The sequence below is a fragment of the Anoplopoma fimbria genome, chromosome 23, assembly GCF_027596085.1.
Source record: "Anoplopoma fimbria isolate UVic2021 breed Golden Eagle Sablefish chromosome 23, Afim_UVic_2022, whole genome shotgun sequence".
NCBI lineage: Eukaryota > Metazoa > Chordata > Actinopteri > Perciformes > Anoplopomatidae > Anoplopoma > Anoplopoma fimbria.
The window spans coordinates 6,976,921-6,997,441 of NC_072471.1; the positions used below are offsets into that span (position 1 = coordinate 6,976,921).

Below are 20,521 nucleotides of genomic sequence, written 5' to 3' on the forward strand. Positions count from 1 at the left end.
ATTGTTGGTTACTTTTTCATGCAAAATGAATTGATAACTTGGAACCTTGACATCTAAAGCCATATTTAAAATGCTTTCCTTAATAAACAAAACATTTTTTGGGGGTTTTAGATTTTATTAGTTTGTCACTATGGTCCTTAAGTCTGGGTAGTAACACATCTTTCCCTTTTCTCCTGTCGCTGTGGGTTATTGTGTATAAGCTGTGTGAGTCTGCCCCCAAGTGTTGGAACTACACTAAACCCTTTCTGTTTTTTTTAATTCCTTTTTTTTTTTTAAACTACATAAAGATATGTTATACTACAATGACAACGCCGTGTTAAAGTTTTTAATTAAAGTACCATTAAAAAATAACATTTGTATTATTATTATTATTATTATTTACATCAAGGCGCGTTCACGTGTGCGAGATCCGCGTTCACTTGTCTCCCGTCAAAAACTGTCACAACTTGAGTGACGGACTTCAAGATCACTTTGTCGGTTTAATATCCACCTAAACACGGATTTATTAACCTGACAGCTGAAAGGTACTATTATGATTTTTTTTATTCAAACTAAGTGTGACAAGTCTAAATGTATTTACTTTTATTTTAAACTTTTAAACTTTTATTAAGGAAGTAGATTTAGTCAGACGTAGCGTTAGTTTAAGTTAATGTAAACTTTTAGGAAAAATATTAGTAAAACATGGATGACTTCAAAAGTGGAGTAATATTTATATCTTATTTTGTTCCTGCATGTCCAACATTATGTCCAATGTTACTTCTACTACAATTACTTGTCTACAACTACCACATATGACAGTAGAATATGGAACAACATACATACTCTAACATTAATAAAATGGATATAGAGAATTTCAGATTTAAAGCTTAAAGCATTTAAGGTTCTACAGGAAGTATTTATCTGTAATAGTATGTTGTCAAGATACTGTTTCATAAGGATTTTAGTGTGTTTGTAATACATGAAGTACTGCTGCGTATTTCATTATGGGGAAATGAAGCTTCATGGTAAAAAATAACTTCCTTTTTGAGACTTCAGCCGATGGTGGTCAGACCTTGTGGTTGAACGTTAGTTTGTTTAGTCATAAATAGAGAATAGACTGTCAGTGCATAGATGTATAACAGTTGAGAATAAAATATAATTAATCAGAGTTGTATTCTGTCTTCAGTGTGGCTCATTGTGTTTTATTCCCCAGATGTGGAAGTCAGCCGTGGGTCACAATGTGAGCATGAAGGTGGCTGCAGAGGGGGACGACTGGGAGACAGACCCTGACTTTGAGGTACTGTATGCTTCCCGGAGATTTATAATCAATAAATTAAACATGTGTGCGTCAGTCAAACCCATTTCTCGCTTTGTGTTTTAGAATGACGTATCGGAGCAGGAGCAGAGGTGGGGAGCAAAGACCATCGAGGGGTCAGGGCGAAAAGAGCACATCAGGTAAGAGATGCACAATTTATGTGGCCGTCTGGGAAGGAAAGATTCTTTACATGATGCAGAGCAATGCAGGTTAGAATTGGTGCTGTGAAGCAACAGGAAGAGGAAGTGAGAGCAGAGCACGAGCTGTCAGGCAGCAAGTCTCTCCTAATATGGGTAATATGTGATGACACTTTGACATCATTCAACGCAGCGGTGCTGAATGTAAGAATAGGACGAGATTCATCACAGATTTAGGTACAACATCCTAAAAAGTCAACAAACACATAAATGTGTGAGTAAAGTCATGACTGTGACACTTTGAAATGCATCTCGCTGTAAACATACTGTTTATGTTATAAAATCCATTTATTAACAACTTATTAACTGATGCCTTATTAGGTAGCGTTAAACCTTCTGGAATTTATTAATATATTTCCAACATTTAAAATTGCATCACTAGCAAATAGAAAGGATAAACAGCACTGGAGGGAGTTTCAAATGGCACATATTACTTTCATTGTATGTACCGTTGTGCATCTCTGTGTCGGTGTGTTTGACCCCTGTGTGACCCACCAGCGTTGCAGATCTCAGAAACAAAGTGGCTGCGGAGCACGAGCAGGGCAAGCAGAAGGATCAGCCTCCCAAAGCGTCATACGGATATGGAGGGAAGTTTGGAGTCGAAAAAGACCGAATGGACAAGGTACAAGATACTCAGAATATGGTTATGAAGCTCCTCGTATTTACTGCCGGATTATTTCTAATTTATCCTTCGCTCTGTGGGCTGAATCCGTTCATAAATCTGTCTCTTCTCTCCAGGTGGCTTTGGGGAACGACTATGTGGCGCAAGTCGAGAAGCACTCCTCCCAGAAGGACGCAGCGCAAGGGTTCGGTGGGAAATATGGTGTTCAGAAAGACCGCGTAGACAAGGTGAGAAGACAAGTAGAGCCCCCCCACCCTCTATTTCACTTAGATGTTTCACCTTTACTTATGACGTACGTGCAGAGTTTAACACTGGAAGAAGTTTCCTTAAATCTCAGTTTAACACGGTTAACTACCAGCATGATTTTGTGTCATTACAACTAGTTCTAGAGCCAATCATAGTTCAGAATGAAACTAAGTGGACATTTTAATAAGGGAAACCGAAGAAAAGTAGTTTTACTTTTTAAAACTATTTAATGGAAACAAAACATATCAGACACGATTCATTATTCAAAGCACAGTATTTTTTAAAACTATTTTGCAAGAGATACTTAGAGCAATATTTGAATCTTAAATGTCATCTCTGCATTGCCTGTGCAGTCAGCCATGGGCTTTGAATACAAAGGAGAGGTGCAGCAACATGCATCACAGAAAGGTAAACCGTCTGTCCATCTTTCTAAACTACAGTACAATATTTTCCTTTTTTTGAAGGTGCTACCCAACATAATTTCTCTTCCCATTCACTTGTGTTTAGATCACTCAAAGGGATTTGGAGGAAAGTACGGTGTGGAGAAGGGAAAAGTGGACAAGGCGGCTTTGGGCTACGACTATAAACCAGAAACAGAGAAGCACCAGTCACAAAAAGGTGAGCTTAAGTAGAAATTGTCAGTTTTCACACTATTTGCTTGACATTTGCTTTATTTAGCATCTTATTTTCACCAGACTACGCTAAGGGATTTGGAGGAAAGTACGGGGTGGAGAAGGAGAAGGTGGACAAATCTGCTTTGGGTTACGACTATAAAGGAGAAACAGAGAAGCACCAGTCACAAAAAGGTAAGTTCTAATTCTAGCATTGTCACTTTTGACACGTTTTTGCCTGACATTGGATTAATCTTTATTCGTTTCACGTTCAGATTATTCAAAGGGATTTGGAGGGAAGTTTGGTGTTGAGAAGGAGAAAGTGGATAAAGCTGCTTTGGGCTATGATTATAAGAGCGAGACGGAGAAACACCAGTCACAGAAAGGTGAGGACACACATGTGTATATCCTAAAATATACTTACAGTACAGAACATCAGACTGATCGGATTTATCTCTGTTTAGATTATTCAGCAGGTTTTGGAGGTCGCTATGGAGTCCAAGCAGACCGCATGGATAAGGTCAGAATTACAGCTGCAATTATTCATAATATTGATATTTGAATGACCTGGAGATTTTTTCTCTAAATAATGATTTAATGAATCCAACAATAATTCCCAGTTGCGCTTTTTTAAATTTGAATGTTTTTTTTCATATCAAATCATGTATGGAGTCTTTTGGCATCAATGTTAATGTTACATTATTGGCTTTATGGGCATTAATATTGATTATTTTTGTTTTGATCCTAATTTTACAAATTCTTAATGACTTGTTACTGTTACATTAAACTCACTTGGTGTTAAAAAAAAATAACAATAGAAAAAAATATATACATACACATATGTATATATATAATTATTGTATTTTTTTGTTAAAAATGTGAATAGATATTTAAGTAAAATATTATGTGGTTTATGTGGCCTGGCCGAAGCTGCAGTTAACTTTTATAACTGGGGTATTACAACTTACTGGGATAACGATATATCATGGCCTATACATGTATGAACAATTTGACCAGTAGAATAATCATTCCTGCACTAGTCAGTATTGAAAGATTAAACAAAGTGAATAAATGATCATATATTCTTCCTCTCTGTTGCTCTCTTTTAGAGTGCAGCTGGCTTCTCTGACATTGACTCTCCTGCCTCTGCGTATGAAAAGACAAAACCAGTAGAGGCCTGTAAGTTCATTTTTTATCGCTAACCAAAATCATCTGCTCCATCTTTCTTGTAAAGCCACTTGTGCTGATGTTTTCCCATGTTCAAATGATTGGAAACAGGGCAAAGGTCATCGCTAATTCACTGTATACATAATCATTTCTCTGTTTTATGCAGCAAGTGCAGGTGCAGGAAAACTGAAGGCACGTTTTGAGAACATGGCCAAAGCTTCAGATGAAGAGAACAAGAAGAAAGTGGAGGAAGAGAGAGCAAGGAGACAAGCCAGAGAGGGCAGAGAGCGAGAGGTGGCCAAACGCAGACAAGAGGTATCACTGCTGAAAACACGTAAAGAAGTCAGAATATTAGGTGACGGTCAAGTTGCACGTTAATGATTTTGTGTTTCCCGTAGGAGGAGAGCAGGAGAGAGGAGGAAATCCGTCCACCAACTGTTCCAGATGTGGCTCCAGATGAAGATCAAGATGAGGCTCCAGATGAGGATCAAGATGAGGCTCCAGATGAGGATCAAGATGAGGCTCCAGGTGAGGATCAAGATGAGGCTCCAGATGAGGATCAAGATGTGGAGTATGATATGCCGCCTCCTGAAATCCACCACCACATGCCAGAGATACAAGAAATACCTGAACCAGAACCAGAACCAGAACCAGAACCAGAGGTAAGACACACATTCATTTATCCGTCTCAACGTTAATAAGGCTGGCAATATTCTATCTTTTTGTTATCGTCAACAAAATCCATGACAGTCAACCAATATCTGAAAACATATAAATAGAAATAAGAAAAAAAACAACTGCGGTTACTAAGGAGAGAAATAAGACAGAGTAGATAATCTCTTTCCACATCACACTATCAATTCCCAGTTCTCTTCATCTTTCATTCTTTCAAATTTCTGTTTGTTTTTGAAGCATAATTAATCTTTTCTAAATGTAAGGTCATCCAGCCATATTTTAATATTTGGGTCAGACTTTCTTTTGGATATGAAAATTGTAAATTAGGTCACAAAAATATAGTGAAATCTTTAAAAAAAAAGTCTCAGTAATTTCATAAAACCAGCTTTAAATTACTCAAACAGGAGAAAATTAGTATATCTGTTATGGACTATTTTCAGCTGCGTAGTGAGTATTTATATTAGAGTATTTATATTGCATACATAACGTGTCATTTTGTATGAAGATATAAAATACTGGAAAGAAACGTCAATTAATTAATTTGAGCAATAGGAAAAACAGTTGCAACTAGGGAAACAGGTTTGTTTTTTTACTGTGAAGAAGACAGAATTTGTTTTACCTAAATGGTTAAAAGATTCTTTGAGGATTATTGAAAACCGTTAAAAAAAACAACAACAGACACTTGGCACAGCAACGCCAATGTAATGGTAACACATGAAATTGGTCTTATACTGAAAACGTCTTTGGCCATCTCCAGGATTTGAGATCACAAAATCATAGATGCTCTGTGATGCTTCCAGCAGGAACCAGTTTACGACGAGCCCCCGGCCTTGCCTCCGCGCTGCGACGATTTCCACGACCTTGGTGCTCCTCCGCTACCCGACAGGTCATCAGCCGTGGAGGAGGACGAAGGAGAGTACGAGGAACTTGCTGAGCTGCATCCTCCTGCACCGATAGGTCTGTGTCAGCTGACAGTTAAAAGTCAAAACCTTTTGCGTATCAAACACTCGCTCATTTCAATTTCTTCTTTCTGACAGCTGATGATAACGACTATGAAGACCTGTCGAATGGCCAGCAGGCGATAGCACTCTATGACTATCAAGGAGGTACGACACCTTTAAAGTTCTTCATTCTTTGACATTTATTAATCATCCCTCAACATTTGTAAGGCCTAATCCTCTCCATCCTCTTTCCCCCCACAGAGGCTGACGATGAGATCTCCTTCAACCCGGATGACGTCATCACCAACGTAGAGATGATTGACGAGGGCTGGTGGAAGGGACAGTGTCACGGATGCGTCGGTCTTTTCCCGTCTTCTTACGTGCAGATGATGCAGTGAGCGACGGGCTGAGGGAGGTTATGCACAAGCTTCACTTAAACGATCATGTTTCTTAGGTTTATTCAGCTGAGGAGATTCATTTCAGCAATGTATTTATAGAATAAATCCCCCCAAAAATGGCTTCTGATCAGCCAATTTCTAGTTCTATTGTGTAATATCTCACAGAGATATTATCTTACGTTATGACCATATTAGTGACAAGGAGGTACATCTTTCATCTGTAATAAACTGATTGGATTGAATAAAATATTCTAATGGCAGGCTTATTTGTCTTGTTTGTATCATCAACTTTAATTGGTCAACTCCTCATCAGTGACAATTTACAGTTACATCAGGGATATTTTCCAAATATTGTATTTTATTTTGATCATATTGCATTATCATTCTGCTCTTCAAACTAATTAAAATAAAGTATGGTTAAAAAAAAAAAGAATCAGTTGAAGTTATTGTTCATCTCCAACAGTTAATTCATTTGTAATTTTGCATACATCATCAATATCAGGGTACACCTAGTGATATGTGAAAATGTTTCTAATTAATTTAAATTAGTTTCAACAAAGTGAGGGGGAAAAAATGACAAATATCATGCAACAAAATCTGATATTGTTTGCTTGATATTGATTTTAACCATGTCTTCAAACAACAATAGTGAACAAAACCAGCCATAGACCTTTTTTTTTAATCAAAGTATAAGAAAAACTTACATTGTAATAGAGAACATATGACAATCATCTCCATATCTATGATGTAGTGACACAAGCTATAGGATATTTTACACAATTCTTAGTTTCTTAAAACTTGTCTCTAAACGTGTCCTAACATGAGAATGAAGCTGCTGTTCCATAAGAACAAACATTTTCCTGCAGTGAATCATTTTATAACAACAGACTCTGTTACACAACCATGAATCTTGTAATCCACTCAACAAAATGGGATTCAATAGCAGGAATTCCACAGTTGTCATGTACAAAAGAATACATGAAATCATTTGCTTTTCCTGCATCAAAAGTCTTTAAAGGCAAAGTAAAGGTCTCTTGGTCTCTTCTTGTTCACCAGGCGATACCTTTCTTCTTCTTGCCCCCCTGGCTACCTTTCTTTGAAATCCGTTTGCCTTTCAGTTTCTTGGCCTGCCGTTGATTCATCCACGCAGGGTATTGACCATTTTCATCCAACAGAGTTTTCTTGTTGCGCTTGCCGTCCAGATCCATCTTCCCATCTGTGACATGAAAGACAAAAGATTGATAAATAAGAAAGATGATCAACAAACCGGTTTCCCAAAAGCAAACGCACCAACAGAAGTAAGACAGTTATGATGCCGGTCTACAGCGGTGTGTATGATGTAAACAATTGTCTTTTAAATTTTGTGTCAGGTTCTCCAGCAACCCAGGTTAAAACTAAACATCAACCCAATCAAAAAATCTGTGTCAAAAACACAAATCTACAGATACTAGTTGAAAATGACATTTTGAAATACAACTAGAAAAATAAATATCTATATCAGCTGTTGATTCCCTGTGGACCATGTTGTGCACAATCTCTCGCTCACCGTCTCCCTCTAACTCCCCCATATCCACATCTTTCGCCTTCTTGATCTTGTCAGCTGGCACCACAGTGGCGATCTCCTGAATGTCCGTCATGGCAGCTTCTCCTTTCTTATCCAGACTCAGAGCTTGTTTCAGACGGGCCAGCTCCTTGGGAGCGACTTTCTTCCTCTTCTCCGCACGCATCTTCCTCTTCCATTTGCTCCGCAGACTTTTTGCCATTTTAAGGACGAATCTGGAAGAAAAGCAGAAACACAAGAGTCTGGTTTACACATTCTTATACAATTTAAATCACTAGACAGGAAGCAGCTCTCTGAGGCCCAACATTGAATAAGATGCCAATACCAAGAGCACACATTCACTGGATGCCCAAAACTAAACAAGTATAAATACATTATGTTTCAGCTTCAGGACAGTTTCTTCATCTTATCTAGGTTTTTGATGAAGATACCTTCAAAATAACACTCCTAAAAGGACCAGAGACATTTGACCTTTCAATAAAAAAACATTTGCTGATGTTCTATTTGCAGTTTCTGAGGAATAGTATGAGCAAATAAATCAGTTTTACAAATCCACAGCAAAGATAGCAATAGAAGTTATTGCTTGATGGAGGTAAACATAAAGTAGGTTTTCTTAAAAGCTGGCTTTGGCCTTTAATAAACATAAGTGAGGGGGTTATGCACACTATTCATATGACACAAGATCATAGATAAAATAGAGCTAACGTTATTCATTGTCACTAACTCGTGGTGGTGACATTACATGATTAGATATTAGTCAATAGTTACAGCTACAAACGTTACTGTTACAGTTTGCTAGCTTGTTAGCTTCCAAAAGCTAAAGCAGCCCAAGCATGCACTTCAAAGCTAGCTAATACCGCATGCTAATTTAATAAAACGTATTATCATTATTCCAAATGTAAACAGTAAACATTTACTTACTAAAAGAACAAGTTTATCTGCTTAAATGTCCTCCGTAGACAGGCGAACACACACTGCGCTGCCTACACGTGTTTACAAGCAGGAGAGAGAAAACCGATGACGCGTGTTTAAAGAAACAGTCACCTGATTGGCCGCTTCTGACAATCTGAAGATGGTGACTTCTGATTGGCTGTTGAGCTCAAACCAGGAAGTGCGAAGGATTATAGATGTAAATACAATGCTGGGGAGAGGATAAAGTGCAAATCAAACCTCCAAACAGGTTTATTTGACTTCAAGGTATAAGTTAAGCTGCTAACAGTAAAGCAGTATATTTGAGCAAGATACAATAGTTTTTGTTTTTTGTTTTTATTGGTCTCAAATTTGACATATAGTCATGAGCAGCTTGGCTCCTGCTCGCAGCTTCGTCACAGCCTGCAGCCCGCAGCTCACTTCTTCTCTAACACAGATGTTTAGCATGTTAGACACCGCTGCGGAGCAAATGATGGTCCACAAAGACTTCCAGGCAGCTTTTGAAACATGCAAGGGAGGCTTAGAGAGTCTAGCCAACATGGAGCAAGAGGACAACAGGTGGAAGTCTAAATGCACCTTGAATCTTTTGAATGCTCTCTGCATGTGCATGGCTGGGCTGGTGGTAATGTCAGTGTGGTTTGTGTGTTTCTGGGTTTTGTGTCTCCTCAGATGTGGAGAGTTGAAGGCTGGTTTCTGCATCCTAGGGATTCAAGCACTGGCTGAGCTGAATCAGTGGCATGGGGTCTCCTGCTGGGTCCTGCAGCAGTACGAGCTCCAGGAGAAAATACCAGCTAAAATAATGCAGATGTGGTGAGTAGAGCTGAAGCCTTTTAGTTGATTTGTTATTAAGTTGATCAACAGGAAATAATTCTTTGGTTCCATCTTCTTAAATGTGAGATGTGGATCATTTTTCTCTGTTCTATATGATTTTTAATTGGAGAAAAAAAGCAGCCATTTGGATTTGTTTTCACTTTTTCATTCTTAGATTCAGTTTTTTTTTTTTTTTATTGATAATATTATTTAACTGGGATTAAAAAAACAAGCAGAAAAGAAAGAAAAAGTAAAAAAAAAAGATGAAAAATAATAATAAATACATTAGGGCTGCAACTAGCAATTCATTACATTTTTTTAAATCAGTGGACAATAGATTATTACGGATTATTTTCACAATATATCGTTTTACCATCATGGTCAGAAAAATGGCCATTATAATTTACAAGACCCCAAGGTAGAGTCTTCATATTCTTTGATTAATTCAACAAAAGTCTAATACCAAAGGATATTACAAATATTATCATATGTTAAGAAGAGCAGCAGCAAATCCTCACATTTAAGAAGCTGAAGTCAGAGGATATTTTTGTTTGATAAATGACTGAAACACAGTTTATTTGTCTGTCAATTGACATATTAATTTACAGACTGATCTTTTCAGCTCTTATTGAATATATTTTCTCTGTCATTTGGGCAGCATACTTCTTTACTCCCAGGTGGGAGAGCCAGCTGTGATGCAGGAGGCCGCCAGAGTTTGGTTACACTGTCCCTCCAACAGCAGATTAACAGGGTTCGGGACGGTGGCAGAGCTGTACCTCCTGCATGTCCTCGTGCCTCTTGGTCACAGAGACGAGGCTGTGGAGATGATCGTTGGTGAGGTCGGAAGTGCTGCGTTCACAGAAGAACAGAGGCAGACGGCACTGGATGTTGTAGAAGAAAAAGAGCAACAGAATAAAGAACCGCCTCTAAATCCTGAGATCACTGCAAATCCTGTCTCAACTCGAGGTCTTCAGATCAGTCCCTTTGACATGCATTATACTTATTCATATTAGTGCAAACAATGAATGCAGACGTTCTGATTGTGTTTGTGTCCTACAGGATCTGTAATCCGTAAACTTGAAACCATGTTGAGGTTTTTGCACAGAAAAGTGTTGGGGACCGGCTCTGGCTCGTTCCCTCTCCGGAGAGTCTTTCTGGCTGCCGTCCTTCTCTACATGCTTTTTTTCCGCATGGATCCAGGTTGGATTAAATCTTCTTTGTAGCTCAGTCTTTATCACAAGGTTTTGTTTGAAGTATAAAACATTTTGTTGGAAATAAATCTGTGCATTTCTTACTGTTCTTCCCATGCAGCTCTTCCATCTTCATTCATGTGGATTTCCAAACTTCTCCAGCTGGTCAGACAGATGTGGACTGCCATGTTTGCACCGTACTATCAGGCTCTAACTCAGAGATCGTAAAGGGACTAAAAATCACATTATGTTTCATCCATTATTTTGATTCCTTTTTACCTTGTTGTGTTGGAAAGATAACATGGTTTAGTCCTTTTTTTTCATCAAACCTGTTTAAACACCAGTCAAAGTTATTACTTATTTTTATTGAAAAATAATACATTTCCAGCAGTATGTTCTGTTTTATGAGTCAGAAACCACATCCTTAAGATGCTCCACTAGATTGACATCATTCAGGTTTCATGTCCATCCTACTGACGTAACTCCCTCTTCATCCTAATAATTACTTTATTAACCAGGAACGTGTCACACTGAGATTAAAATATTTTACATGAGTGTTCTGGGTTTGCAAAGACACCTGCAACACTTACACATAGTTACAAAACATATAACACAAATACATAAACGTTTTTTTGTATTTGTGTCTAGCTTGTAGTGTACAACTGGAATATATATTTTTTTGTAAATAAAATTTCTGAATTGAGTGCTGTTAACTCTGATATTGCTTCATTAGCTTTTTAATTCGCCAGAATGCATTTAAGCCAGTTCTTTGTGAGTAAGGTTTATTTAAAAATACGGACTTCCGCTCAATTTGTTTAATTCAATAATACATTTCAAGATATTATAACTATCAGCTGATAACTATTATTATTATTGGCCAAAATAGATACTTTATCAGTCATGAGGTTTTGAACAGTGCTTTAACAATTAAGATGACAAACTTTGTATTACAAAACAATGAAGTAGAATTGGTAACAAGTGTTATTGACGACAGAACGTGAAATAAAGTTAATATCACGAACTAATAATGACGGCGAATGAAATGGTCCTTAGTTTACATTTGTTTTGTTTTGTCGGTTACTATATTCATATTTTACAGTCTGCACTCTGCGCATGTCAACTTTTTAGGTTTCGATTACGTCAAAGTGACGAGAAACGTTAAAAACGAAACTGAACCTCAAGCTGTAGATGTGACCGTCATGTTTACACTGAGACAGCTGAGAGACGTATACAGGTAAACGAAACCTTTGAGTCCTCTTTTACCTGAGTGATCTGCTCCAAGCTGTGCAGGAGAAGTTTGCTTTTGTCTCCAGACCTTCAGGTATAATTAAGTGACTGTGTGTCAAGTGAAGTCTGTGCGGATGTCTGAAATGATCTACCGTGTATTCTCTTTTAACTATTTTATAAGGGACCGATACTTAGGTAAGTGGACTACTGATTGAAAAATGTTTTTTTGTTTATAACTATGATTTAAATGTTACCAAAAGTACCCTGTAATAAAGCAGCCCTGCAATGTACGTACAGTTTATTACTACAACTCTTTCTAAAGGCTGTAGTTGTATTGGACTGCATTGTATTGGGATCTGTAATAGATTTGCTTCTGTACAGTATGTAAAATAGGTTTAAAATGAATTAAAATATCCCTTTCAATATAATGCAATGCAATTTAAGTACACAGAACTAATAACACAGAAAACAAAAGAAGTAGTTGAAGTATTTGAGGGATAATGTTTTGTATTGCACTAGTTCCAACCTGTGTAGACCAAATTAGACTTGAATGACACTCAGAAGAAACACAGCAAAAGTGTCTTCTAGGGTGCCCCTCCTGTGTAGAAAACATGATGAAGTGTCCACAAGGGTTACCTTCAAGTGGAGAAAAAAATGCAGTGCCATAGAGGCTCCCCGAAATGCTGGAAAACTTGCTTTGCAATTGCTGCCACACCACATCCACCTGAAACCCTTTTTATTTTTCACCCCTGTCCTTCAGACAACCGGAGTCGGCCACTGTAGGCTGGTTTTAAAGGGAGGAAAAGTTAAGATATTCAACTTAAGACAATTTTTCACAAATGTTCAGGGTAAAAAAAAGTGTCTGACGCTCCTTTGTGAATCCCTGAGGGTCTCTAGGCCCCTTAAGATGTTTGCACTGTAGGTCCAGCAGGCCCACACATTCAGCTGTTTAAACATTATGGCTAAATTAAGACCTCCATGGGCCCCACCACAACCTGTAACAATGCAGTTACTTACACATAGTGTGTGGTTTTTCTTTGGATAATTATTTTTCTCTTCACAACCAATAAATCCCTCATGTGTGCAGCGATGACATAGAAAACAAAATACTGACCTTGGATCTGTGTAAAATAAACATCTCCTGTACATAGGGGCCTTAAATCAATAAACCAAACACGTCTTTCTCACTCTGTCTTCTATAAAATGATTGATTTGTTTATTTGAATTCTATATGAAAGTGAGGTAAGTGTTCTGTGCAGATATATTTACCTTTAGCATCAGAACTTTACATTTTTTATTTTATTTTCACATGTGACTGCCCACTGGCACTCTGGGCCGCTATGGTAGGTGGGATAATGTGCTTGGTTCAAGTTTTCACAAACAGGATTATTTTAACATTTCTGATGGTCTGTCACAGATATGAGAGGCCTCAGCAACTACCGTCTGTCCTGCTGTGTGAACACTTTACTCCAGACTTTCTCTGCTACCTGGGAATTAGGAGACCTACTGGACAAGTAAGCATATTCATGTAATCATGACTTTTAAAACAAAAACAGCTTAATCACTGTGTAAGGAAACATGCACTAGAGACACAGTAAGATTAAAGGGTTTTATAAATATAAATGGATCAATTTAAATTAAGTATGAACACATTTGACTGAAATCTGAAATTGGACTACAAAGGTGAGGAATGAACACATTGAGATGACATAAAGGGGTCACGCACATTTACTACACATTGAATTAAATTAAGAGGATGACATTAACAAATATTTGTATTTTTTTGTACACATATTTGTACATAATATGGCATTGCTCTGTATGATTTAAAAACAGGAGTTTTTATTGAATAACACTAATGAAGTTATGACTTAAATTTTGAGCTCCCCCATGAATCCAGATTAGTTGGTTCAGCCCAATTACCACTAAAGTCTAAACCATGCACTCTGTTTTGCTGGAGGGAAGTCACATCAGGACACAGCTAAGTAACATGACAGAACCTAAAACAGGAAGAAGAACTTATTACTAATAACATATAAAGTCGGGTTAATGTTTATATTCATGGAACTTGTAAATATTTGCTATGAACATTGGTAACAGGGAAATACTGTTCTTTTTCATAGGAGCGAGAGATAACTGGATCAAAACGTGTCAGGTGCTCTTGTAAAATGTTGAGAAAGCAGGATAAACAGGAAGGCAATCCAATCACTGTAAAATCTAAGACCAATGAGGAATGAACTATTAAAAAGCCTTTTTGTTTTTTAAAAAAAGTGGCTAAATCATTAAAAGAGCCAACATGATACGACCACTGTAGGTCTCCTAGATTGCTGTTTTGTTTGCTACTATTTTGTGTTTCAGGAAAAACAGCACGCTAGAAGAAGTTAAGTATAGAAATATATTTTGCAAAACAACAATAAACCACAATAAAGAATACAGACTTACAAATAATTTAGAAAAGAAAGGCTTGCAATAAACTCAATAAAATAAGTTTAGTCTTAACACACCTACAATATATATATATAGTGTTTGCTAGCAAGTTCACCAGATATTCCTTTTAAAATATAATCAGTGAAAACTCACAATTACTAAAGATAATAATTGAATAAAATGACAGCAACCTTGAGAAGTAAAGAGGGGATCCAAGTCTGCTTTTCTCAGGTGCTTAAAAAAAAGATTAATGAGGGTTTATGAATTGCACAAGGTGGGAAACAGCCGGTGTGAGAGCAGACGGTCGTAACATCCCCCTGCACCTAAAGAGAGTCCTCATGGCCATGAGGAGCAACCACGCTCAGCCGGCTCCTCATCGAGACTTCCTCCACTCTCTGGACAGGAACAGCTTTAGACGTAATAAGAAAAAAAAAAACTTGCAAAATGTTTAATTCTGATGTGGTTTATTTTACAACTTCTGACAATGTTTTGCAGTTCTTACGCAGCATGATGCCGATGAGGTGTTCCTCGCTATCTTGAACTTACTGCAGCAGCAGATGGATGACAAACCTCTGGTTGGTCTTCAATCATGAATATTCATTATCCTTCCACCTGTATGTGCATCATCTCTAATGGGCTTGCATTTGTTTTCTCTGCCAGGCTCTTGAAATCCAGAATCTGTACAAGATTTCTATGGAGACGCACCTGCAGTGTTTAGAGTGTGCCTCTGTCCAGACTCTGACCAGCTACATGCTCAGCCTGCCGCTGCACGTAAAGGAAGATCACGATTCCCTGGTGACGTTTCCTTTTTATTTTAGATGTGGATTGTTTTAAAGACCTACTTCAACATTTTTGGAACTGTATCATTATGTAATTTGCTATTTTACCAAAACACTCTTGTGTTCGAAAGTAAACTATGGAACTAAAGTTTACAGCCGGTTAGCTTGGCTTAGCATAAGGAGGAGGAAACAGAGGGAAACGCATATTCTGGCTCTGTGCGAAGGTAACAAAATCCACTTTCCAGTACTTCTTATGCTCACTAATCAAAAAGTTATGTCTTATTTAATTCCTACAAACACGGAAGGGAGAAACTAACATATTGTGGCTTTACAGGAACGACAAGACTCCCGAAGAAATTGTCCTGCACATAACTGCACACATTTTTACATTGTACCAATTAAACACAGATATAACTGGTTAAATTGTGCTGGTAGGTGAGTTTTCTTATTTGTTCCCAGTACTTGCACTCGATTATTTCTAACTTTTGACTTGTATTGCCCTTTTTGCCCGTGGCAGTTGCTAAGAAATAGCCCAGAATATAACTCCTGCAAACACTTTGTTTTGTATGCATTAAAACAAAAATATGATCTGTTAATTACTGAGAATTATGGGTGCTGACAGAGCCAGTCTAGCTGTTTCCTCGTTTCTAGGCTTGATGCTAAGCTAACTAGCTAAGCAAATGTTCAGGCGTGAGAGTGGTCTCATTCTTTTAACTCTCGTCAAGCAAGCAAATAAAAACTTTTCTCAATATGTCAAGCTATTACTTTAAACTTTCCTGAAGTCAAACTTAAAAGTATTCTTTACATGAACCTTTTCAGGAAGGCTGCATGACCTCCTTCTTTGGGTATCAGGAGCTAAGGGGCATAAATTGCTGCTTTTGTGCAAAATGTGGACAGAAGACTCCATCGAAAAAGGTAAGGCTTGAGCTAAATGCTTCCCCAGAAAGTATGAACCACCACAGTCAAACATTTTTTCTTCTCTCTCAGGGTGTCAAACTGCTCTCCTTGCCTCATATCTTGTGCGTGCACCTGAAAAGGTTTCGGAATTGCGGTGGCTACACCCGAAAACTTGATTGCAGGGTTACCTTTCCAGAAATCTTTGACTTCTCTGAGACCGTCAAAGAAGCGTTCCCGTCAGACTTTGCTCAGGTACTTAATCACTTAAATTATTATAATTTCAACACGGTGTATCTTATGTCATCCACAATTTTATTTGTCTTCCAGAATGACTGCAAGTACACATTGCATGCAGTAGTAGTGCACTCTGGAACTGCAACGTTTGGGCACTATACTGCCTACGTTTGTGACAGGGTGAACCAGCGCTGGTTCTATGCAGATGACAGTCACGTTGAACCGGTACGTCCAATCTGACAAAATCTGCCTCACTTGAATGCAATTGATTTCTGGCTCGTACATTTTAAATATGATTAAATGTAGATTTTGCATGAATACAGTATATCTTTAAGGTCTAGTGTGTAGGATTTGGCAGCATCTAGTGGTGAGGATCAGATTGCATCCAACTGAAATTTCTCCTGTGTGCAAAGCGTGCAGGAGAACTACGGTGGCGTACGTGAACTGGAAGGTGAATGGCCCTTTCTAGAGCCAGTGTATTGTTTGTCCGTACTGAGCTACTGTAGAAACATGGCTTTGTGAAGAGAACCCACTCCGTATTTAGATAAAAATGGCTCATTCTGAGGCAACGTCAACCCAATTCTTATTTACAAGTGATTATACACTAAAGAAAACATCCTTAATTCCATTTCTGCCAAAAGATTCCCCTAAAAGCTACACACTGTACCTTAAGTATAAGTTAAATGTATAAAAAGCGCATGTTTAGGTTCGCTCCCTAAAACCATTAGGGAAAGGGGAATATAGCTTTACCTCTCAACTTGTTCTAGAGGGATTTTTGTATAACTATAATACAGTTTTACGCAAATGTGTGATTCATTTGGTCTCTGATTTCAAACGCATAGGTTTCCTGGCAAGATGTGCAGAGCGCATATGGAGGACATGGCAGGTACGTTGCTCAACATAAGTTTATCAAGTCTTTCTGATCTGGTAACAGTGCATGAGCGTGCTTTGCTGTCTTTGCGATAGATGAGAAGATTGATACTCCTCTTTATTCACACCATTTGAGAGAGATCTTCTTGGCAAGAAGGAAGATATTTAAAAGCATGCTCTGAAATACATTTTTATTTCAGAGAGGACTTTTATTTCTTCTCACATTAAAAATGACAGTTGCTTGTTCAGCGTCATCTATACAATTATCTCACTTAAAAAAATTTAGTTTAGCAAAAGTAAAAACATGTGATTTCCATTTTAGCCTGCTTAAACCGGCCTCCAGTTGGTTAGAGTTTTAAGGTTTTTATCAAATACATTTAAAGCCTTACATGCTTGACTCCCGCTGCCATCATGCAGCTTTTATCTCTTTACTTGCGGAAACGGCTTTAGATCTTTAGACAAAGCCTTATTGTCTGTTACTGATTTGAGATTAAAGACTAAAGGTCTTATGTTTTTGCCATGAGGGCTTTTAAACTTTTAAAACTCATAAACAGAGGACATCTGTCTTGTGTCAGGTTGTCTTGTCTTTCAGCAGCTTTCAGCAAATGTTTGTTTGTTATTGTTTATTGCACTGAAAATGTGTTCCTTATATACAGTTTCTGCCCTGATTTGTAGAAGCATAACTTTGTTTTGTAAATTTCAGTCTTAAAACCGTTTAATGCTGTTATCTTTACAGACACACAGCATACATGTTAATGTACAGAAGAGGTTCAAAAGAGGAGGGACAACAGCCTGAACTTTCTGGCTGAGTGGATGGATGCGAACGATTTAGACCCGAGGTTGTGGTGCAATATTGGATCTATAAGTACTAGAGGAATATCAACTGTATTTACTTGACATTATGTATTGTATTCTTTTTGGTTTTATTGTACATGGTGAATGGTCTCATATTTAATGCTTGTTCTGAGCTCATCCAAATTGTACTTCAGCCCAGTAATTTCTGACAAACACCAGCAGGTGGCGATGAAGACTCAACACAATGATGGGTTTTCCAACCTCAGACCACACACACTGTGAACACACAGTGAGGGGGGGTTGGTTTGAAAAGAATGCTTAGCTTAGATATTCACTGTTTGGGGGGAAATACCTGCTATTGGGGTCAGTGTTGATTTTCCTGGCACTCCTGTATCATATATGAGTCACCCGCGAAGAACAATGAAGTCATTTTTATTCGTTTGGGCTGCCAAAAACGATAAACTTCTCTAATTTTATGTATTGCTTTTTCTCACAACCTGCAGACCCTTTTAATATGAGGTACAAAAAAATGATTTATAATGACACTTTCATGTTTATAACTCCTATTGATGCATCAACGCCAGCACATCTCAAACCACCTGAATGCGCTCTAACGCACACAAGAAAAAGCCTGTTCTGAAATGAAAAAAAGAGGTTAAATGTCGCCTTTTAAAGCCACAGTGCTCAAATGCTTGGAATAGTCTGTCAGCAGAGCCTCGAAAGTTCCCACTCGCTTCGCCAAGAACCGAGGGGACCGTGTGAAATGGTGCCTTATGTGCTGCAGAGCTCTGACAGAATGGAACATGTCTTTACAGTGCCACAGGCGGCAGGCCTCATGCTTAGTCATCTCGCTGCCATGCAGCACAGGCAGACATTTTTTGTATAGGGGGTATCTTCCTCCCACGTTAACACTAAAAGACCAGGGATAGATGCTTCTATTGTGCATCTAGATTTGAGTCAGAGATCGCATCTGATCTTTTGACTTGTATAAGCAAGAAGTCGACGTTGATAAGCCTGTTGACATATACTGAGAAAACACATTTTTACATGATAGCAAGTACTGAGATGAATAATATAATGCATTGTTATTGTCTATTTGTTGAATACGTGCTCAGATCATTCAATTAAAGCTGCTAAAAGCAATGTTTTTTTATAAGAACAGTGGACCAGATCAGTTTGTAAAGGGAAGAGGTCGCTCGTAGTGACGAACACTTAGAGTTATCACTTTTACTGAGCGTTTTAGCATCTTTCAGCTCAATGTTTTGGTTTTGTGGGCTGCAACTAAATTATTTTGGTTCACAGTTTTGGTGTTGTTTTCACCGCAATAACTTAAAATACCCGTAATGCTGCTCAGCAATAGACTGCAGAGGCATTTCCAGTAATATTATAAATTATGATAACACCGGACACACCATTGTGCATGTTGAGTACTTTTACTTTCGAAATTAAAGTCCGTTTTGCTGATAGCTTCTGTACTTTCACCTGGGTATATTTTTGAATTCAGGACTTTTACTTTAACAGAATATCTTGACATTGTGGTATCTGTACTTTTACCAACGTAAAGGGTCTAAATGCTTCCTTCACCACTGTCAGATGATCATTCATAATGTGTTAGCAGCATTTTAATGTTTAAACTTGTCGAGTTGATGCTCATTTTACATACTGTTTGGTAGTTTAATCTATGAACTGCATCATATTTTATTCGTTGACTATCTGAATCTGCAAACCATTAACTAAAGCTTTCAAGTGTCTGTCTGAAATGTTGTATGGTAGAATAATAAAGTGGATTAGTTACCTTACACCACCTCATAATACTCTGTCTGTATAAAAGGCACAATGGTATATGCATCTCAATTATCCAGACTGATTGTGTGCAAGTAGGCCAACTGAAATTTTGGAAGAAATAACAAAGACCTGATTCCTCTTTTTGTAGGGTTTTGATTAATAATTATTGTTGTATGACCGTGTGTCAAGTAGACGTTAGACGAGCACCTGTCAGACATGCACCCTGACTTTGACTACAACACAGATGTGAACAATTTAACAGCATGACATTGGCAGCACACCCCGAGGCCACACGAATAAGGTCTGACTGAACGTCTGGACGTCTTCATTTCTTTCCAAGCACGTGTCTCCATTGTTTTGCGGTTGAGCTCTGGCCCTGGACGCAGTTACTCTGCACTTTATGGCAGATCATAATCTCTGCAATTTAGTTTTTTCATCTCTTTATCTTGATCAGGTGTTAGCCAGTCAGCCAAGGACACCTTTTGTTTTACTGTTTTGTCACATCATTTTTGCCAGTAATGATAGCGATTGGCGCTATTAATCAGTAAACTGAGGCAGATATATGGTGTGAAGTTAGTCCCAGTGGGCACGTACGCTATAATGATATTCCTAAGGCTTTGCAGTGTGGCAACACTTAAACTGTTTTCTTTGGAGAATAGATGAAGATTCATTAATGCTCCTTCGTCATTGTTGATGTGTGTTTACCAGTTACTAGGTGAGCACACCACTGATGCATCGAGAAAAAAATGGAATTTGGCTATTTGAGAATTTTCCCTTTCTTGTGTGGAGGATTTCACTGGCTTAGATAAGTGCCTGTGCCTGACTTGAATATTTTTTTGCAAGTGACAGCAAGCCAACAGCAAGC

General features: G+C 38.0%; 4 protein-coding genes across 10 annotated transcripts; 3 read left to right on the forward strand and 1 right to left on the reverse strand.

The window, feature by feature from the left end:
* The first annotated feature begins 429 nt into the window (after nt 1-429).
* Nucleotides 430-6,411, forward strand: hcls1 (hematopoietic cell-specific Lyn substrate 1). 5 transcript variants are annotated; one of them, XM_054624658.1, is made up of 16 exons: nt 430-524; nt 1,193-1,276; nt 1,361-1,434; nt 1,990-2,113; nt 2,230-2,340; nt 2,713-2,767; nt 2,867-2,977; nt 3,055-3,165; nt 3,246-3,356; nt 3,435-3,490; nt 4,080-4,149; nt 4,304-4,452; nt 4,536-4,799; nt 5,613-5,769; nt 5,850-5,918; nt 6,015-6,411. In XM_054624658.1, exons 2-16 carry the CDS (start codon nt 1,193-1,195, stop codon nt 6,149-6,151), a joined length of 1,683 nt encoding a protein of 560 aa, XP_054480633.1. In that variant the 5' UTR covers nt 430-524; the 3' UTR covers nt 6,152-6,411. The 5 variants fall into 5 exon arrangements, with proteins under 5 accessions (XP_054480633.1, XP_054480634.1, XP_054480629.1 ...); XM_054624659.1 differs by having other exon boundaries at nt 5,616-5,769; XM_054624654.1 differs by having other exon boundaries at nt 3,246-3,490.
* A 402-nt stretch (nt 6,412-6,813) lies between these two features.
* llph (LLP homolog, long-term synaptic facilitation factor) lies at nt 6,814-8,734 on the reverse strand. 2 transcript variants are annotated; one of them, XM_054624660.1, is made up of 3 exons: nt 8,634-8,734; nt 7,698-7,927; nt 6,814-7,367 (listed from the first exon to the last, which is right to left on the reverse strand). In XM_054624660.1, the coding sequence occupies exons 2-3, from the start codon at nt 7,912-7,914 to the stop codon at nt 7,201-7,203; spliced, it is 384 nt and encodes a 127-aa protein (XP_054480635.1). In that variant the 5' UTR covers nt 7,915-7,927; nt 8,634-8,734; the 3' UTR covers nt 6,814-7,200. The 2 variants fall into 2 exon arrangements, with proteins under 2 accessions (XP_054480635.1, XP_054480636.1); XM_054624661.1 differs by having other exon boundaries at nt 8,630-8,728.
* Nucleotides 8,735-8,824: 90 nt separating this feature from the next.
* On the forward strand, nt 8,825-11,345 carry pex26 (peroxisomal biogenesis factor 26). The gene is made up of 5 exons (XM_054624863.1): nt 8,825-9,200; nt 9,312-9,452; nt 10,111-10,418; nt 10,512-10,652; nt 10,764-11,345. Exons 1-5 carry the CDS (start codon nt 9,007-9,009, stop codon nt 10,868-10,870), a joined length of 891 nt encoding a protein of 296 aa, XP_054480838.1. The 5' UTR covers nt 8,825-9,006; the 3' UTR covers nt 10,871-11,345.
* Nucleotides 11,346-11,812: 467 nt separating this feature from the next.
* On the forward strand, nt 11,813-19,670 carry usp18 (ubiquitin specific peptidase 18). 2 transcript variants are annotated; one of them, XM_054624767.1, is made up of 10 exons: nt 11,813-11,876; nt 13,287-13,383; nt 14,571-14,713; nt 14,792-14,871; nt 14,957-15,091; nt 15,895-15,990; nt 16,063-16,224; nt 16,300-16,431; nt 17,049-17,092; nt 17,813-19,670. In XM_054624767.1, the coding sequence occupies exons 2-10, from the start codon at nt 13,289-13,291 to the stop codon at nt 17,883-17,885; spliced, it is 960 nt and encodes a 319-aa protein (XP_054480742.1). In that variant the 5' UTR covers nt 11,813-11,876; nt 13,287-13,288; the 3' UTR covers nt 17,886-19,670. The 2 variants fall into 2 exon arrangements, with proteins under 2 accessions (XP_054480742.1, XP_054480741.1); XM_054624766.1 differs by lacking the exon at nt 11,813-11,876 and adding an exon at nt 11,883-12,064.
* The last annotated feature ends 851 nt before the right edge of the window (nt 19,671-20,521 follow it).

What these genes read in the sequence shown, in the direction of transcription:
- llph (XM_054624660.1), bottom strand. Translation starts at nt 7,914, where the DNA reads ATGGCAAAAAGTCTGCGGAGCAAATGGAAGAGGAAGATGCGTGCGGAG. An exon ending in GGGGGAGTTAGAGGGAGACG is followed by an intron (nt 7,368 to 7,697) that starts GTGAGCGAGAGA and finishes TTCATGTCACAG; the next exon opens with ATGGGAAGATGGATCTGGAC.
- usp18 (XM_054624766.1), top strand. Translation starts at nt 12,004, where the DNA reads ATGTCTGAAATGATCTACCGTGTATTCTCTTTTAACTATTTTATAAGG. An exon ending in GGACAGGAACAGCTTTAGAC is followed by an intron (nt 14,714 to 14,791) that starts GTAATAAGAAAA and finishes AATGTTTTGCAG; the next exon opens with TTCTTACGCAGCATGATGCC. An exon ending in AGAAGACTCCATCGAAAAAG is followed by an intron (nt 15,991 to 16,062) that starts GTAAGGCTTGAG and finishes CTTCTCTCTCAG; the next exon opens with GGTGTCAAACTGCTCTCCTT.
- pex26 (XM_054624863.1), top strand. Translation starts at nt 9,007, where the DNA reads ATGAGCAGCTTGGCTCCTGCTCGCAGCTTCGTCACAGCCTGCAGCCCG. An exon ending in ATGGAGCAAGAGGACAACAG is followed by an intron (nt 9,201 to 9,311) that starts GTGGAAGTCTAA and finishes GTGTCTCCTCAG; the next exon opens with ATGTGGAGAGTTGAAGGCTG. An exon ending in AAATCCTGTCTCAACTCGAG is followed by an intron (nt 10,419 to 10,511) that starts GTCTTCAGATCA and finishes TGTGTCCTACAG; the next exon opens with GATCTGTAATCCGTAAACTT.
- hcls1 (XM_054624654.1), top strand. Translation starts at nt 1,193, where the DNA reads ATGTGGAAGTCAGCCGTGGGTCACAATGTGAGCATGAAGGTGGCTGCA. An exon ending in GGGCGAAAAGAGCACATCAG is followed by an intron (nt 1,435 to 1,989) that starts GTAAGAGATGCA and finishes GTGACCCACCAG; the next exon opens with CGTTGCAGATCTCAGAAACA. An exon ending in AACCAGAACCAGAACCAGAG is followed by an intron (nt 4,800 to 5,612) that starts GTAAGACACACA and finishes TGATGCTTCCAG; the next exon opens with CAGGAACCAGTTTACGACGA.